Consider the following 19,509-nt stretch of genomic DNA (forward strand, 5'->3'; position numbering starts at 1 on the left):
TTGCCTGTTGTTGCTGCTAAGCTTTGCAGATCAATAACCAAGAAACCTCCAGGATTGTAAGGCTCTGCGGAGGCTGATAGCTTTTTCCTGCTTATATCAGAAGCCTTTTGCCCCTGACAGGACCCCAGATCCCCTTCAGACTCTGACGTTAAATTTTCCACTGACTCACCACCTTCTTGTGATTCCTGCTTTTCACAGGGAAGCTCTGCTCCTTCGATTGGCAAATCCAACATTACAGTGTCAGATTTGCTTTCTGCTTCAGCTGACGAACTTGAAGTCCTGTACATCTGACTTTCAGTGCTCTCCAAAGGCAATTCTACTTTTTCTAACACTGGCTTCAGAATTGTACCTGGTGGTGCCACAGCAACATCTTTGTATGAGAGAGACTTTGAAGCCAAAGTAATACTGGTCACAGCAGCAGAACCAGAAGCCTTTGACTGTGGCTTAGTTGTATTTTTACTGACATCTATCTCTGTGTTCTTCAGAGCCCTATGGGATGGTGACTTAGAGAGGGAGGGTCTCACAGTTGTTTTCTGCAACCGAGAAGATAAGTTCTGTTGCTGAACATTCTGTCTCCCAGTGAGATTTCTGTTAAACGACATTCTTTTTTTCATAAGATCAGGCTGCCTTTTCCTTCTCGCACCATTTCCAGATCTCCCCTTTGAGTATGCCTCTTGCCAGCCCTCATCTAAAGTTGACTCTTCCACAATTCGGCTGTCCACATTTAGTCTGTGAACTACGATATCACCTGTTTTGATCTCATCAACAACTGCATCAGGATCATTTTCTTCGGCCCTACTCATAATGACATTCGCTTCTGTGACATCATTCCATGTAGCAATGCCATTCTGTGGAGCAACTCTATGGGTGGCATCATCACCTGACGCAACAGTATCATTGGCTTGTGATACCTGTTGAAACAAAAGTAATGTCACAAACCTTTGACAGTAAAACCTAGAGCTATATATCCATTCATTCTTTTCGTTTCAATATCTCACATGTTTTTTTTTTCCATTAACTTCTAGGGCATGGAATGCCTTTAGATCAATATTCCATTTAGACATACATCTAGAAAACCAAGCAGCATAGTTTGAGTTCAAACTTTACAACCAGAGTATTACACAATTGACAGGTATTTAATCAGGTTATTGTACACTCAACAAAACCCAAAATGAGTGACCTAATGAACAGAACAAAATCCAAAATGAGTGACCTAAGTGATTACCCTGGCGCGCCGCTGTTTCCTGTGAGCAACACTTCCTTTAGTATCGGGATCAGAACTTATATAGTCCACGAGATCTGATACACTGCAACAAAGGTCGGACTTTGGTGCCAATGAAATAATTACCATATCCTTTATGTGTTCTGGGAGATATCCATTTTAGTACCTAAGGTGGCCTTTGCTCGCGATGGAAGCATCAGACTTTGGGACTCCATTTCGGGCTGCTTCCTGCTGCTCTATGGCTCTTGATTCAAAATATTCAAGCCATGCAGCAGCATCCTGTGAGAGATAAATAAAGAAAACAAAACAAGTATGTCTAAGAGTTCAAAACATACACTTTCTTACTTTACCAGTAAGAGTAAATTATTCAGCTGAGATCGGATGATTCCTACTCCTCCATGCGTTATGACAGAAACTTAGGAATTAAGATAATGAACTAGGAGCAAATCAATCACCTGTGTACGAAGGTCATCTGGTCCAAGTTTTGCTGTAAGTATCTGAAGTGTAGTTTGTTCATGTTGCACACTCAATGAATGTGCTTCCATGAAAGAGAGAGCCACAGCTATTGCATGATAGCTTGCCGCTGTCTGGCAAAGTAAAGACACAAAAGCATGATTAGTTTCAGAATGGGCGCAAAGTGAGGCAAGAAAGATAAGGGAGGAACCTGAATATGGTCCGCTCCTAGCAATCTTTTATTGCACTTTAGAGCTTCATGCAAGTATCTTAGAGCTAGATTATCATTCCCTACTTCTTTTTCCATCATAGCCACATTGATATATGTGGCAGCAGTATTTGGGTGAGATAGCCCACAAGTGAAGTGAAGAAGAAACAACGCACGGTTCACATATCTATAAAAAGGTAACAAATATAAATTATTAGAAAGATAACATTTAGAAGGAGCCAATCAGAGGAGAGGTTGGACCATAACTCATTCCAAGGCAACACGACAAATATGATGGAAAAACAAAGTAGTACGGTTCTATTTTTAGTGACCATATAACTATAAGAGATCATTATGCATCACTTACTTTAGTGCCAATTCGAAGTGTTGAAGACGATAATAAAATACAGAAAGATCCCCATAGCTTTTCATAGTGTCAGGATGGTCGAGACCAAGTTCTCTCTCATTTATATCTAGAGCCTTCTGCTGATATATCGTTGCCTGATCAAGAGAGGATAGAACATTAGAGATAGGGTGCCTAGCTAGAAGCAGAAGCAGAACATAAAACTCTACAAACTCTCTTTAATGTTCCTTGACCTAATAATCAAAGTTGCCATTTAGTAAGAAGGTGAGAGATGATAATACCTGGTTAAAATCGCCAGTGTGGTACAGTACAACTGCGAGAAGGCTGTACGCACAAGCAGTATTTCTATGATAAGGCCCACAGACAGCAATCATCTTGACCAATGCCTACGAAATGTAAGAAGTCAACATCTCTTGGATAACAGTTCAGTTGGTTAAAGAATGATGATAACGTAGCTATCAAAAGAAATGACACCTTTGTTCCATAATTCACAGCATCATCTAGTTTTCCTTTGTCAAGAGCAATTTTTGATGACTCCAAGAGTGTCCTTCCGTCAGATGATATACACAGCACATGCTGATCAAACAAACATATATCTTAAAGATTATTGTCTAGCATTTGAACCATATTTCTATAAACCAAAATCCAAGCAGTCGTAGAAAAAAAAAAACAGATTGTGACCGAATCGCTGTTAGTCAAACTAATATTGGAATGGAGTGACCAACCTTGCACACAGGTACCAATCCAAAAATGTCAGAACTCTTGAAAGGATTTGGGGAATCGAAGTCATAATCTCTTGGAACTAGTTCTAACCCAACCTGTTTAAAAGCATGAAATCAATAAAGAACTATAATTCTGATACAAGCAGCAATACATTAACACAGAGATACTTAACCTTTTGGCAGAGTCCTCGGAGGATGGAAATTTTTTTCAAATGATTGAACTCATCTGTCTGTATCCAACCAAATTTTCTGGAAAGAAAATTCTGTAGCCATTGTAATCTGAGACAATACTCTTCACTGGGGATCCTATCACACCCTTCCGATTCACGGCGGCCAAGCATGAAGTTTAATGATGCAGCTATTGCCACAGGTAGCTTTGCCACATTATTGACAGATGCAATAACCGCCCTAAGAAGATGCTTGAAAGCTCTCGTAATCATCTCATGTATACAGATGGACTGTATATGAGGAAGTTTCTCAGCAAGTTTAGCCTGATCCATAGGTATAGTGGAGTCATTAACAGCTGTACAGTAAACAACTTCTGACCTCAACAAAATCCCTTTAGATGAACATATTAGCTTTACTCTCTCAAAAAATCAAAATAACTTGGCAACAGGGAAAGGCGTCATTGACAAGGTAAAGCATTCTTACCACATGTCCTAGCGAACGCATTTGGAGACCTCTTATATGCATGAAGTCAGTCATTGTGCGACCATCAACTGGAGAAAGCTCCAGTGACCCGAAATCTGCTACCTAGTAAACCATTACAATGATTACTTGATAAGTATGGTCAAAGATATGTTCAGAAAATTATATCTGTTATCTAACTAAAAACATACCAGCCTTGGCAAAGCAATTTCATCATAGTAACCATATACCATCTTAGTAAGCTCTTCTTTTGACTGTATCACAAATAATTTTCAAGTAAGCACCACGGTGTCCATCAAAGAATAAAAAAGGAACCATACATAAACAAATGCAGGACCTTTTTTCTCGTGGTTAATAGTCCAAAATATAAGAAAAGCGAACCTTTAAATGGAGACCGGTTCCAGTTTCTTTTAGGCGAGAGAAAGCTTCTTCAGAAAGCNTTGCCACAGGTAGCTTTGCCACATTATTGACAGATGCAATAACCGCCCTAAGAAGATGCTTGAAAGCTCTCGTAATCATCTCATGTATACAGATGGACTGTATATGAGGAAGTTTCTCAGCAAGTTTAGCCTGATCCATAGGTATAGTGGAGTCATTAACAGCTGTACAGTAAACTACTTCTGACCTCAACAAAATCCCTTTAGATGAACATATTAGCTTTACTCTCTCAAAAAATCAAAATAACTTGGCAACAGGGAAAGGCGTCATTGACAAGGTAAAGCATTCTTACCACATGTCCTAGCGAACGCATTTGGAGACCTCTAATATGCATGAAGTCAGTCATTGTGCGACCATCAACTGGAGAAAGCTCCAGTGACCCGAAATCTGCTACCTAGTAAACCATTACAATGATTACTTGATAAGTATGGTCAAAGATATGTTTAGAAAATTATATCTGTTATCTAACTAAAAACATACCAGCCTTGGCAAAGCAATTTCATCATAGTAACCATATACCATCTTAGTAAGCTCTTCTTTTGACTGTATCACAAATAATATTCAAGTAAGCACCACGTTGTCAATCAAAGAATAAAAAAGGAACCATACATAAACAAATGCGGGACCTTTTCTCTCGTGGTTAATAGTCCAAAATAGAAGAAAAGCGAACCTTTAAATGGAGACCGGTTCCAGTTTCTTTTAGGCGAGAGAAAGCTTGTTCAGAAAGCAGTTCCTTCAGTTCAGTCTCAAAATGTTCGTCAATGCTTTTCTTCCCTAGATCAGCCTCCCCATTTAACTCGTGTAGTCTGATATCTTTTTCCTTTTCCTTCACGGTACGATTATTTTCTGATTTCTTACTTTTGGTCTTTAAAACTTTAAATTGTTTCCCCAAGCCTTTAACTGAAAGTTCAGTCTCATCATTAGTTGCAGGCTTTCCACAGACGTCTGTTTCTTTCTTTTGTAGATGCTGAACCCAGCAAGAACCGAGCTCCCATCTAATGGGTCTTACAGAAGATACCCATTTCTCTTCTAATTTTGTTAAGTTAGCTTTTACTAACTCCGGTGCAATACATCTACAAGACTCTATATCATCCGAATCAAGCTGTGTGGGCTGGTTCTCTCCAGATGTTCCAACACTATGGGCCCTGTGAAGCTGAACCCTTAAGCTGCAATAAAGGTAACAATCAAGATGGAAAAGAAGAAGTTAGACGCTCAGATATGTCTTTTCGCAAGGGATGAGAACACAGCAATGTTATAGATATACTCGGGAATAACCTTTGATTCATTTACCAATGAATACTCAAAAGGTAGAGACAGAGTCGTAGAGAGACCCACAATAAAATGGATTTTTTTAATATGAACACGATGTGCAAAATACCGTATTGTATTAAAAATCTTGGGGGGACATACCTGTTAAGGTTAAGAGCATTCGCTCCTCCGTCCGGCAGGTCATCAATCAAAATATCACGGAAATCAGACATTGCCTTCTGCGTTTTACCCTCGACATGTACCACCGCTGTATATCCACAGTGCCTTACAATAACTGTGCCTAAAGCCAGAGTATCCTGGAAATATTTCTTCATTGGTTATAATCTTTAGAAGAAATTACACATGCATGAAAAAGTAAATGCATTGCGGACGATTATAGCTCTAATATAATTCAGTCATCTACGAAAAATGCTATTTGATGTGATAATGATGTTAGCAAAACCTTATAGTGCAGAAACAGTCATTCTTTACATATAGCTGAGAAAAGGATGAGAAATCACTTACGTGAACAATCTTACTCTCATCAGCTGTTATCCCTTTTAGCAAATTCTTTTCAGCAAGTTCCTTGGATGATAGAACAAATGGTTCATTTTGACATGTAGCTTCAGGCTTTGGGTCAAGGCTGGCTATATCACGTTTTACAGTAATAAACAAATCTCCAACATGATCCTCAAGAAGGATCGAGCCTGAAAGTAATCCAGTAGTGTGTTGATTAGTATCCATCACGTTGCAAATGGCTCTAACAGCTTTTCGAACCGAGGTATCGAGAAACTGATTATGAAGCAAGAAAGCTTTCTTATCTCGAACAACCCTCTCCTCCTCAGTCTTGCAAGGAAGCGTAGCTAATACAGAAAACTCAGCAGCCCAAGGTCGAAGATCGTATTCACCATTCATCCCTTGACCTCCACCATTCCCACCCCAATGTCCATCCTCTGTTGGTAAAGGAGAAAAAGTTGAAGTAGACTCAGAAACAGGAGGAGGTACAAGCCATGTATTAATCCGTAATCCATACGGGAGGTTGCCAAACTGAAAAAAAAAACAAATGAAGCCAAACTTCAAAAAAATTGATCTTGAAAAAAAATCCTCAAAAACAAAATCATTAACTAAAAACGTAAAAACAGCTATTTCACCTTGTTCCGGTCAGTGAAAGCTTTCATTAGAGATTCATATGCCTGCATCAATTCCCAATACAATGTTAAAAAGCTTGTTTCTTTATGGAAAAAAAAAAAACAAAAGCATTGATTTTAAAATATACCTTGGCAAAAGCATTGCTGACGTTCTGAAGCAAATCAACAATGGAATGACAATGTGAGAGCTGTTTTCCAACGGCGAAGAACCCATTCACAGAAGCAATCACATGTATAACCTTCCCATTGCAAATCTTAACCTTAAGTCCAAAATGGTAACCATCTCCAGCTTCTTCTTCTTCTTCTTCTTCTTCTTCTTCTTCTTTACTGCCATCGACCTTCTTCAAATCTGCATATCAAAAATATTGAAACGAGAAAGAGCCAATGAGCTGTGAAAATCTCAATCAATCAACCGCAGAGAGAGAGCCTAGTGAGTGTTAAAAAAAACTTACGAAGAATCGGAGGAGAGAGGTGAGCAACGGAGAAAAAGTCGTAAAATTGAGAAAGCTTTGGGGTTGGGTGGATAGCGACCATGTCGAGCCCCTCCGGCGAGGCCGGCGCCTGAATGGCATTGTTGTTGCTGCCGGCGACGACGATGGGTTTCCCGTTGGGGGATTTGGGGGAAGCGGAGGAGAACCTGGTGGTGCACGCTACGATGTCTACGACTCTCCGCACCTGAGTCCAAGCTTGGCTCTGCTCTTTGTACTCCTCTGTGGCAAAAACGGTAAATAACACAAACTCTGAGGGTAAAGTGAACAAAAAAGAACTAACCAATATAATACGAACCAAATTACGATTCTGGTATTGGTACAATTAAACAATGATTAGTGGTGCCTTATCTCACTGTCACTGACTCACTGTGACACTTTCTGTGCCACTTACATAAAAGAAGACCAAATGCGAATGTTGTGTTCTTTTTTCTTTAATTCGAAAGTTGTTTGCAATAATAATATAAGACTATACTAAATCTAGTTGGGAACATATTGTTTTGGACTAACCTGGAATCATGCGGAGGAAACAAGGCTTGAGGGAAGCAACTTGGATGTTGTCATTCAATTTTTGCCCTTTCACCTATACCAATATCATAAGTTCAGTCACATCTTCTTCTTCTTTGGTGATAAAAGCGATGAGATATTATTGGATTGGCTTATCAAAAAATAATTTACCTTATGGGAGAGAGAATAGTTGGTGAAATGGCAAGTCTTAACGTGAGATGCCAAAAGCCTTCTCACATCAATGATTTTGTCAGTAGAGACTCCCTTGAGTATCACTTTGGTCTCGTACGGAGTTGTGACTGTGATCTCAACCAGACTCGGAGCCAACACGTTCTCTTCTTTCTTCTTCTTATCTCCTCCTTTCCCTCGGTTGTTTGATTTCCCTTTGCTCGACCTCGGTGCCATTGATGATCCTTTCATCCAAAAACAAACATGTACGCAATATAATTAGATCATGTGTAAAGGTAATATAAAAAAAGAATGAATCCACACATGATTAGATCAGATAGTGGGAGGTAGGTAGGTAGGTAGGTAAGGTACCTTGGAACGAAGATTCTGACCAGACCAGAGCTATCAAGAAAAGAGCCACAAGAAAGAAAAAAAAAGTAGGCGAAAGATAGAGAGAGAGGTTGAAGAGAAGATATATAAGAAAAAAGTTGAGGATAAGGGTTTTGGATGGGTTTACACTTTGGATTTTTAGATTTATGACCAATCCTGACCTCTCCTTGTCGCTAACGCCAAATCTCTTTCTTCTTCTATCTCTTATTAGACGTTACATGTGATTTTGATGTCCACATTAAAGTTTTAATAAGGCCCCAAATCCAAGTCCCATGCAATTCGACCAAGATGAGATGATGGCTCAGATTGACACACGTGGCTCTCTGAGTGGTGGGGACACTGACCTCTTGTCCGACTCCGTTTTGTTTGTTTTCACTTTTTTTATTTTTTTAATAATAATCAACGGTTCGAGTCCTCTGCTCAGTGCAGAGTGTTTTAGTGGTTGCCCACTCAAAGTCAATTGTCTCTTTTTCATAAACCACCTACTTGATGTCTACACTACACATGTATATAAGCACGAGTTACACTCTTTCTCCTTCTTGTATTACTTACAAGGTTTAAACCTTAGTAGTTAGTACACCAAATTTTTAAAATTCAATGGAAATGATGATGTCAACAACACAAATACTCACCCACCTGGCCACCTATAATTGATTGATTCAGAATCCATCTACTCCACATCTGAATGAGTAGAAACAATGGTACTACAATTAGATCCCAAAACTTTTTCATTTACATTTTTAATTCCTTTTCAATGATTCCTTCCCACCCGTTTAGTGGGCTTGATAGTTTAAATGAAATAAACCAAAATGTATGTCAAATACTGTCAATGAGTCGATTTGTAGAAGACCAAGAACCAAAAATGATGAGTAGGACAAAAATGAGTGATTTGGAGGGACAAAGAAGCCTTCTTAGTAATGTGAAAGTTTTTCTTATAACTAATTTCAAATCTGATCAAATGCTGATTACACTATGCTCTAGAACCAAAAGAATAAGAAAGAATTGAAAAGGTTTCATAAAGTTTCATTTTTGAACCACTCCTTAGTGCACAAGAGAGCCTCCAAGGTTGCACGAGAAAGGGAGGTCTTGTAATTGTCCATTTGCTTCACCTCTGTTTCGAATACAGAATCAGGAGAGACGGTACTGAAGGTGACAGAGAGGAGATCCACAGCCATCTTTGAAAGGGTTGGGTAGTTTGTGCTGTTGAGCCTCCACCAGCTCAGAACGTTAAAGTCTTCTGACCTCGGAATCAGTTCTTCTTCCAGGTATTGATCAAGCTCCGTTTTCATCTCTGGCATGTACATATCATCAAAGTCTGAAAATGATTCGCCTATTGTGACGAGGGTAGACCCTTCCTGGAGAAGCACGTCAACCGGAAATAGTATGTTGTCTTCCTCTGCCATTGCATGTACTTGAGAATCATCACAATGTTGCTGATCCTCTTCTGTTAGCTGACTCTCTTCACTCACTCCCTCCCGAAGCCTTACCACATTTTGCTTCTCTACCTTACTCTGTCTCTCATGTTGATGTGCCTCAGTGGTTTGCTCTTGTTGTGTACTTGACTCATCACCTGATTGCCCATTCCCTGTGTTGGCATCTTCAGCCATGTCTTGATGGAAGTGAGATTCCTGAGCCACTTCTATTTCCGAAAAGCCATGATCCACATAAGCACCCAACAGATTATCTTCACTGTAGTTAAGATACAGATCATGGACGGCGTCATTGACAGTCTTGGTCCATTTTTTTGCATCATCACCATACGACTTATTGAAGGTGAAGTCAATGAACTGCATTTTGAACCGGGGATCCATGACCCCTGCAACTGCCAAAACCAGGAAGTTTCCTCTCCAGTACTGGTCAAATTTTTCCCTCAACGAGTTTGCTAGGTTTCTGACATCCGGGTCTTCACACATGGCAGTGTGTCGACTCAGCTCTAGCTGAAGCTTTGTCATCTCATGGTAGAAATCGCTTGCTAACAAGTGGTGTGGCCCAGTCAAGGCATTACCGGCTTCGAAGAGAACCTTCAAGCATGAGCAGAGACTCTCAATCTTTCTCCAGTCTTCAGGAGATATAGATATTTTGTACTCAGGATAGCAAGTTTCCAAACTAGAAAACACTTGTCTATGTTCACATGCAGCCAGCAACATGTTGTAACTTGTGTCCCATCTCGTTTGGTTGTCAATGAGAAGATCTTTGTTAGAAGAAGGGGTTGGAAACTGTTTCTTCAGGTCATCAAATCTGTCTCCCCAAACCTGGTTGGTTTTAACATGCTTGATGCTATCTCGGACATTCTTTATAGGTTCTTGGAGGTGTTCAGCTGTGAGTGCATCTTGCGCCANGAAGCCTTACCACATTTTGCTTCTCTACCTTACTCTGTCTCTCATGTTGATGTGCCTCAGTGGTTTGCTCTTGTTGTGTACTTGACTCATCACCTGATTGCCCATTCCCTGTGTTGGCATCTTCAGCCATGTCTTGATGGAAGTGAGATTCCTGAGCCACTTCTATTTCCGAAAAGCCATGATCCACATAAGCACCCAACAGATTATCTTCACTGTAGTTAAGATACAGATCATGGACGGCGTCATTGACAGTCTTGGTCCATTTTTTTGCATCATCACCATACGACTTATTGAAGGTGAAGTCAATGAACTGCATTTTGAACCGGGGATCCATGACCCCTGCAACTGCCAAAACCAGGAAGTTTCCTCTCCAGTACTGGTCAAATTTTTCCCTCAACGAGTTTGCTAGGTTTCTGACATCCGGGTCTTCACACATGGCAGTGTGTCGACTCAGCTCTAGCTGAAGCTTTGTCATCTCATGGTAGAAATCGCTTGCTAACAAGTGGTGTGGCCCAGTCAAGGCATTACCGGCTTCGAAGAGAACCTTCAAGCATGAGCAGAGACTCTCAATCTTTCTCCAGTCTTCAGGAGATATAGATATTTTGTACTCAGGATAGCAAGTTTCCAAACTAGAAAACACTTGTCTATGTTCACATGCAGCCAGCAACATGTTGTAACTTGTGTCCCATCTCGTTTGGTTGTCAATGAGAAGATCTTTGTTAGAAGAAGGGGTTGGAAACTGTTTCTTCAGGTCATCAAATCTGTCTCCCCAAACCTGGTTGGTTTTAACATGCTTGATGCTATCTCGGACATTCTTTATAGGTTCTTGGAGGTGTTCAGCTGTGAGTGCATCTTGCGCCATGCTGCTTAGGAGGCGAGCATAGCATTTTCCCATCAACAACTGACCATTCAACACATGCTGATTCCTAGCAGACAAATAACCTCTGAGATTCTCAACGGAGGTCTTATTTACTAGTGATTGGCTGACAGCGATGCTTGAAATCTTTCCTTCCAACTTCCACTCGGATAAACAAGCTTCGACAGGTTGGTTTAAAGCAAAATCTGAATCAGGAGAAGCCACAACAGCAACATTCAGAAGACGGTGAGTCAAATTCCAGTCTTTATCAATAAAGTGTCCAGTCAGAAAAGCATAACCCACTGATTGCTTTGATGACCACACGTCTACAGTAAGATTAACTCCCCCAGGAATCTTTCCAATAAAGTCCAAGATTTTCTGCTTTTGGGATAAAAACATAGAGACACAATCATCATGAACGGTCTTGAAGCTTGCCACACAGAACTGCGGACGAAGAGCCTTAAGGAAACCAACAAAACCAGGGTGCTCGACCATATGAAGAGGGTAATCATGCATGATGATCATCTTAGCCATCTCATGGTTGCAGCGATCTTGATCAAGAGGAGGATGAACAACAGGAGAAGAAGAGATCCGACGTTTCTTGGGAAGGCAGGAGGAGGAATTGGTTTCCTCCTTGATTGGTGTTGGCGTTGGCGTGGTTTCCTCCTTGATTGGAGTTGGAGAGAGCTTCTTGAACTCAGAGCTCTTAGCACAAATACCCAAGTCAATATGACGCTTAAGGTGGCTAGTTCCTGAAGCCTTAGTGCCATTAATGTAGGCAAAGGATTTGTTGCAGTGCATGCAACGAGCTTTTTTAGTGTCAGGACTAACAACTTCCGTGATGAAGTGATCCCACACCTCAGACTTCTTCTGCCTCCTACGCTTACCAATGGGTTGTTGTGTTTGTGTATCAGAATCCACTATCTCAAGAGCAACGTCCACATCAACCAGGTCTGAAGGATGATTAGTAGTAGTATCCATTATCCTGAAACAAGACAAAAGGCAAAATTGAATCAATTTATTCGTAAAGATGTTTTCTTTGACACAATTCAACAGTCCTCATGAGAGATCAAAACGAAGAAGAGACACATTAGACCCGGGAAACAAACAATTGCGATAGAAAACAGAAGAAGAAGACACAACGGCGAACAGTTCTCTCCCTTATTCACAAAACACGATAAATCGGAAAAGCGAAACGAAGAAGAGAGGAGGAAGTGGAAGAAGAAGAAGAAGAAGAAGAAGAAGAAGAAGAAGGTACTTACACAGAAGAGACAAAGGAAGGAAGAGGAGTCTGAAAACGCGTGTAATGGGCTCTGAAACACCGAAACGCTAAAGAGCAAAATCGAATTGGACTTTCACTTTTTTTTTAGGGTTTAGAGCTTTTTTTCCTTTTCTTTTTCCCCGTCGGCCCTTTTCTGTTCTCTCACTTATATTTATAATCAGGACGATGAATCTCTCTCTTCCTCTCTCCGCCGTTGATCTACCATCCCCACTTTAAATCTCGTCCCTTTATTTCTCTCTGTCTCTCCTTTTTACATTTTTTTAACTCCCCTAAATTTCCATTAGGCTCTCAACTCACAGACACACACAAAAAGAAAATGGAAATTTGATAAAAGCAAAATAATAATAATAAAAAAAAAAGGATTGAAGAAATCCAACACAAATTTAATAATTACTATCATTATTTATCCGGTAATATTTTTTTTTTTGCCAATATTATTAAATTTTATGAATCATCTATAACTTTTTCATGTTTATTATTTTAAATATATACGAACACTACTTACATAAATGAAAAAATATTATTGGTTTTAATTAATATTCCACTATTTAGAAGTTTGAATATTATAATTTAATTTTGGACCATGATAAGTGGTTCTAAATATAATTGATCGTATGTTTTTGAGACAACAATTAAAAGTATTAAAAAAGTAACAACAATTAAGCATTTTAGTCATTAGAATGTGTTAAAACTTAAAACACATGTTATCTTCTTCCTGATTATACAAATCTCCCATTTTCTTATATGTAATAATAAGTTTCACCAGTGACCCCTCCCGTGCACTGTGTGCGACTGTGCAAGAAAGATAGAAACTACTTGTCTCTGCCACCAAACATTCCCATCATGTCCTTAGCCGAACCCATCTGCTTCATGAGACTCTGCAGACCACCCATGCCGCCTATCTGTTTTAACATCTGAGGCGGTATGACCTTGCTCATGTCTCCGTTCTTTGGTATCTTTATCCCTTTCATAGTCTTTGCTATCCTCTTGTACTCTTCCAACATCTCCATCACTTCTCTTACAAACCTCCCTGACCCTCTCGCTATCCGCATTATCCTTGACTCGCTAAACACCTTTGGGTTTGAGCTGTCCAGTTCTGCACAGCCACCCATCACATAATGCTCAAAACTTACTATCAATTCTACTGAGAAACTTTCTCCAAATAAGAAGTTGTTCTCTCACCTTTATCTGTCATAGAATCCATCATTGTCATGTATCGCTTCATNTTTAAATCTCGTCCCTTTATTTCTCTCTGTCTCTCCTTTTTACATTTTTTTAACTCCCCTAAATTTCCATTAGGCTCTCAACTCACAGACACACACAAAAAGAAAATGGAAATTTGATAAAAGCAAAATAATAATAATAAAAAAAAAAGGATTGAAGAAATCCAACACAAATTTAATAATTACTATCATTATTTATCCGGTAATATTTTTTTTTTTGCCAATATTATTAAATTTTATGAATCATCTATAACTTTTTCATGTTTATTATTTTAAATATATACGAACACTACTTACATAAATGAAAAAATATTATTGGTTTTAATTAATATTCCACTATTTAGAAGTTTGAATATTATAATTTAATTTTGGACCATGATAAGTGGTTCTAAATATAATTGATCGTATGTTTTTGAGACAACAATTAAAAGTATTAAAAAAGTAACAACAATTAAGCATTTTAGTCATTAGAATGTGTTAAAACTTAAAACACATGTTATCTTCTTCCTGATTATACAAATCTCCCATTTTCTTATATGTAATAATAAGTTTCACCAGTGACCCCTCCCGTGCACTGTGTGCGACTGTGCAAGAAAGATAGAAACTACTTGTCTCTGCCACCAAACATTCCCATCATGTCCTTAGCCGAACCCATCTGCTTCATGAGACTCTGCAGACCACCCATGCCGCCTATCTGTTTTAACATCTGAGGCGGTATGACCTTGCTCATGTCTCCGTTCTTTGGTATCTTTATCCCTTTCATAGTCTTTGCTATCCTCTTGTACTCTTCCAACATCTCCATCACTTCTCTTACAAACCTCCCTGACCCTCTCGCTATCCGCATTATCCTTGACTCGCTAAACACCTTTGGGTTTGAGCTGTCCAGTTCTGCACAGCCACCCATCACATAATGCTCAAAACTTACTATCAATTCTACTGAGAAACTTTCTCCAAATAAGAAGTTGTTCTCTCACCTTTATCTGTCATAGAATCCATCATTGTCATGTATCGCTTCATCTTCGCTCGGCTTTCTTCTTCATGTCCTTTCGGCATCAATTGAGCACTAATTCCAGGCAGCATCGAGTAAAGCTACAAACCAATACATTATTTTGTTTAATCAATCAGCACACGGTACAGACAACTATTGAACAAGAGATTCTGACCTGATTAAGTGGAAGATTCAGTGAGCACTGGAACTGGTCGTACAGAGTTCTCAACGTAAAGTTACCCTGAGAGACCTTTTCTACAAGTTCATGCTGTAGATCTTTAGGTACCACCTCTTGTATTTTATCCACGATACCAGACCAATCACCCATTCCTGTTGTACACATAGACATTATCAAGATTCTGAGACAAGAACCTATTGGGGACCCTCTGATTACTCCTCAAAATGATGCTAATCTTACAATAAATTCCACGAAAGTTACCTAAGAGACGGCTGACAAATGGTTTGACGTCAAACACTTCAAACTCATCCATATGCTCTCCTGTTCCAATGAATATCACAGGACTTTTTGTAGCTGCAACACTAAAAGATGAAAATACAACTTCCAGATTCACTTATTTAACTAGAAAAGCCAACAAGATTTTTTATCTTGACAATATCGAGTACACATGAAGAGTCAGAAATACATACGCGCAAAGAGCACCACCACCCTTGGCATGGCCGTCCATCTTAGTAATAATTACAGCTCCAACAGCAACAGTTTGCTTAAATGCTTGAGCTTGATCAAATGCAGCTTGACCAATACTGCTATCCATAACAAATATAACAAGATCTGGTTTCTGTAAAGTGAAAAGACCATGATCAAAGCCTCCAACATCAACCAGGAATAAACAAAAGACTTCAAGACAACAACGCATACCGTTGCTTCAGCAACTTGACGCATTTCTTCAAAGAGAGATGCTTCTTGTTTATGGCGACCACTGGTGTCAACAATAATAAGATCACATTTTTCTTTCTTGAACCTCTCAACTCCGTCAACAGCAATTTTCACAGGATCGGATTCTGTGTAGCTGCAAAGGATCACAACTCAGCATTAGATTATTCTAGAGAACAGAATATCCTCTTTTATTTTTTTCCATTTCCCTCTGTTACTGTCACTGATGTAATTCCAAAACAACAAATAGCATAGTCACAAACTGTTAAGCTCTTTGGCAAAGATGTGAGATCCTTTGATAGAGTGGCACTGTGTAATGAATTCTACAAAACGGAGCACAGGAAATAAAGGCGAAAGGGCTTATAGAAACTCTAAAGGTAAGTGTCACACAGAGAACTAGAGAAGTATGACGAAACCTACTGGCCTGGATGATCCAAAAAGAAATATATTCAAGTAGCAACTGTAGTGATTTTCACTGCAAATTCGTGCAGGTACAGACCTAAACCAAACAATTTCATAAATATTGTACATTGCTTCTACCGCAACAAAGAATATACCATCATTTACACAGACAGGATCTAATATCCTTTGGAAATGCAAACACCAAAAGTCTTATAAGCGGAAAGCTGATACTAGGATATAAACCTTCATCACACAAAGGGGATAGACAAGAACAAGATCATATAACACCACAAAAAGGATTGATTTGAGTACCTTCCATAAAAGGGGATCTTGGCCTTGGTGGCATTCTGTTTAAGCTGATCGAAAGCACCTGCCCTGAAAGTATCCGCACACACAAGAGCTGGTTTGTACCCTTTCTTCTGATGGTAATAAGCATACTTGGTACACGTTGTTGTTTTCCCAGCACCTATAAACATTAGTCACAAATTTAGCTGACGCTTTTTACAAAAAATTTCACACGTGCAGATTAGAAACATAATAAAACAACCACAGAATAACAAACAATAACATCAAACAGAGAGACCTAACCTTGTAATCCAACGAACATAACAACACCAGCTTTGGCCTTTTTGGGGGCAAATGCAGGCTTTCCTGGATCCAATATCTTACAGAGTTCATTGAATATAGCCTGAAATAGAATCATGATCAACTAAAATTCACAAAAACTGAAGAAAATAAAGAATTAACCCGGGTTTCATCGTGTTCTGCTAAATCAAAGACCTGCTCAATGATCCGGCGCTTGTTGTGACGATCTTCTTAATATTAGTCTGCATCTCCATCACAAGGGGGAAAGAGACATCGGACTGGAGCAAAGCGCGAGTTATCTCGTTTAAGCAATCATTCAGAGCCTTTTCATCGATAATTGTCACATTGTTCATCTGCTGTATGGCCTGGGTTATCCGGCTACCAAGTTCCGCCAACACCATCTTCTCGCTGCTGTCCGATTCAACTAAGATCAAAGGCAATTAGGGTTCAAGTTTTGATCAGGGGATCCTTTGTTCGGCGGATATAGGCGGGAGAAGATGACCCTTTTTGGTTCTAGAATCTTCTTCTTTTTTAATCCCTAAACCGGTTACGAGTCGGAGCATCTCAAATTACATGGGCCTCAAAACGCTAAACAGGCCCAATGCTTTTAACAATTTTGCTTTTCAACCTTTCCTCTCAAAAGATATGCCTTCCAAAATATCCCATTTTTTGTCAATTTGTCTAATGTTTTTGGTAAAATATGAAAACTCTACAACACACATTCAATACAACTTTTATGAGTTATGACGCAATTTTGCTTGTTAATAGGAACACGAACGATAAAAGAATCAACAAATTGAAGAAGAGCCTGAATGTTATATATACAAGAATCGGTTTTAAAATGTCAATATTGTTGTGTTACTTACAACTGACGTACGTACAGTACCACTGAATCCAGAGGATATGGTGGTCGGTGACAGCCAAACCCAAACATGTTTGTTTATACTAAGGTAACTGATATCTATGACTATGAGTTGATGTATAGACAGACAGAAGTTCCTAACAGGCAGATTCAAGATCACAGCGTTTCGTTTTTTTACTCTGAAACTGGGACTCATACAATAGCTCTCAACTGGATGATCCTGATCCCTTCAGAGGTGAAGGAACCGCTGGATAGAGCCTTTTTAGCTTCTTCTGTTCTCCAAACTGGTGGATGGCGTCTTGAATCCCTGCAAATGCGACCACAAACTCGGCTGTATCTGTTTGATTCAGTAGCTTCTTCATCACCAGCTCTAACACTTTATACCTGCCAACCATAGCAACATGCGCTCATATCTACTGATAACTCAACAAGACTAAGACATTAACCACTATCTATTGGTGTCATCAGGTATTTGTTTTCGTTCATCCTCTACAATTCCTTTTCTTTATGATGGAGTAGAGAGAAAAAAACAAACCTGAGTCGTTGTGCCTTTGAGATCACTTTATGGATGTTCCCAAACAGCTCTTGCACAGAACGCAGAGCTTCTTCATGCGACCGAGTACTGCAGAGCGGTGAAAACGGGAGGTGAAGGACACATGTTGCCTGAATTTCTGCATATTCCTCATCGATCACGGCCTCCTCAATGCGTATCTCACGGAGAAGCTGAGAGAGTACACGTTCACTCGACTCAGACAGAGAGAAGGCAGGGTTTTGAGCGGCCAGGATACGGACAAGGTCAAGAATGGAGGTCGGACGCCAGTCTCCAAGCCAGGCCACGGCAGCAAGCTCATGAGGCGGTAGCCACGTGGGCAGGACGAGGTTAGATACATCCTTTAAGGACGTTGAAACCATGGCGTTGTAGTAATGGGACTGGTATCTGCTCAGCTGTTCTTCAATCAGTTCATCCAATTCCCACCTGGATTTAAGCTCTTTGTCTAGTCTTGCAGCTATGCTGTTCTGTTCTTGCCTCCACAGTTCATACAAGTCTCCAGAAAGTTCGTCACCTGATCAATTAAAGATATTATATGCTTTGTAACATCATCACCGACTTTATCATGATGACTATACAGATCACATCACCATGCCTTTATCACAAAAGGTTCACACTTTATCATACATAACTCAAAACATACTTTATAAGGAAGAAACCCTTTGCTCATATACCTTTTCTAAACGAGTCGTGCTGGTGAGATCTCCCGGCCTGAGTTCTTTTAGACGATATATTACTAGCAGCTTCTCTCTCCAGATCATCCCATGAAACTTCTTCTCCATTGTTGGGTTCTTCAAATCCATTCTCTTCACTACAATGCACGAATACGTACCAATTAAGCAAATAAGCTGATTTTCACAAGCATCAAATCTTGTAATCTCTCATTGCACAATTCAAATACCCTAAATTGCATCCATATCCATTATGAAATTCATCAAAAAGAGGCAATTTTTGCATCAATTCACATCCTTAATCTCATAAAGGAATCGAATTATTAATTAAGAGTAACCGAGTATGAATTAATCCATAGTTCGTCTTACAAGATTTACGAAAGAAAACCCTAAATCGAAGCGAGCGAATCATAGAAACACAAAGAAATCTCCAAACAGAAGTCGACCAAATTTGAAACGATTACGCTAATTGAGTAATGCAGCGAACAAAACGAAAGATACAGAGAGAGAAGACACTCACGAGCGCGCCACTTCCATCATTCTCGCCATCTTCGGTGTTTCTTCAGTAGTGATTTCTTTCCCACGTTCTTGGATTCTCAAAGTCGTTTCATTCCCGGACGCGAGGGAGAAGAGATATTGAATTTAACAAAGGAACAAAATAACAAAAGAAGAGACGAAGGCCTATTTTCGTCATTAAATATCATAATGGGCCGTACATGTAAAAGGCCCAAATAATTCCATCTCTCCTGCTTTTACCAAAGCAAACATAAAGAAACATAAAACAATCTCTCAATAATTGGTGAAACCGCCACGCGTTGCATGTCACTAGTAACTAGCAAGTACCGGTCGCCACGT

General features: G+C 39.5%; 3 protein-coding genes and 2 pseudogenes across 3 annotated transcripts; all 5 read right to left on the bottom strand.

Moving 5' to 3' along the window:
• Positions 1-8,104, bottom strand: part of LOC104740216 — a 9,463-nt pseudogene extending 1,359 nt beyond the window's left edge.
• On the bottom strand, positions 10,318-12,577 carry LOC104743315 (zinc finger BED domain-containing protein DAYSLEEPER-like). The gene is made up of 2 exons (XM_019235458.1): positions 12,462-12,577; positions 10,318-12,184 (listed from the first exon to the last, which is right to left on the bottom strand). The coding sequence occupies exon 2, from the start codon at positions 12,178-12,180 to the stop codon at positions 10,318-10,320; it is 1,863 nt and encodes a 620-aa protein (XP_019091003.1). The 5' UTR covers positions 12,181-12,184; positions 12,462-12,577.
• LOC104743316 (signal recognition particle 54 kDa protein 1-like) lies at positions 13,130-13,706 on the bottom strand. Its single transcript, XM_010464413.2, has 2 exons — positions 13,664-13,706; positions 13,130-13,577 (listed from the first exon to the last, which is right to left on the bottom strand). The coding sequence occupies exons 1-2, from the start codon at positions 13,704-13,706 to the stop codon at positions 13,294-13,296; spliced, it is 327 nt and encodes a 108-aa protein (XP_010462715.1). The 3' UTR covers positions 13,130-13,293.
• On the bottom strand, positions 14,145-17,059 carry LOC104740217 (annotated as a pseudogene).
• LOC104740218 lies at positions 17,486-19,503 on the bottom strand. Its single transcript, XM_010460751.2, has 4 exons — positions 19,175-19,503; positions 18,658-18,794; positions 17,969-18,497; positions 17,486-17,817 (listed from the first exon to the last, which is right to left on the bottom strand). Exons 1-4 carry the CDS (start codon positions 19,201-19,203, stop codon positions 17,640-17,642), a joined length of 873 nt encoding a protein of 290 aa, XP_010459053.1. The 5' UTR covers positions 19,204-19,503; the 3' UTR covers positions 17,486-17,639.

This window comes from Camelina sativa, chromosome 14 (assembly GCF_000633955.1).
Source record: "Camelina sativa cultivar DH55 chromosome 14, Cs, whole genome shotgun sequence".
NCBI classification, from domain to species: domain Eukaryota; kingdom Viridiplantae; phylum Streptophyta; class Magnoliopsida; order Brassicales; family Brassicaceae; genus Camelina; species Camelina sativa.

Coding starts and splice junctions, on each gene's coding strand:
- LOC104743316 (XM_010464413.2), bottom strand. CDS start 13,706: ATGAAGCGATACATGACAATGATGGATTCTATGACAGATAAAG. Junction 13,578..13,663: donor GGATTCTATGACAGATAAAG/GTGAGAGAACAA, acceptor GTGGCTGTGCAG/AACTGGACAGCTCAAACCCA.
- LOC104740218 (XM_010460751.2), bottom strand. CDS start 19,203: ATGGCGAGAATGATGGAAGTGGCGCGCTC. Junction 18,498..18,657: donor GCACGACTCGTTTAGAAAAG/GTATATGAGCAA, acceptor TTAATTGATCAG/GTGACGAACTTTCTGGAGAC. Junction 17,818..17,968: donor TCAAAGGCACAACGACTCAG/GTTTGTTTTTTT, acceptor TATGGTTGGCAG/GTATAAAGTGTTAGAGCTGG.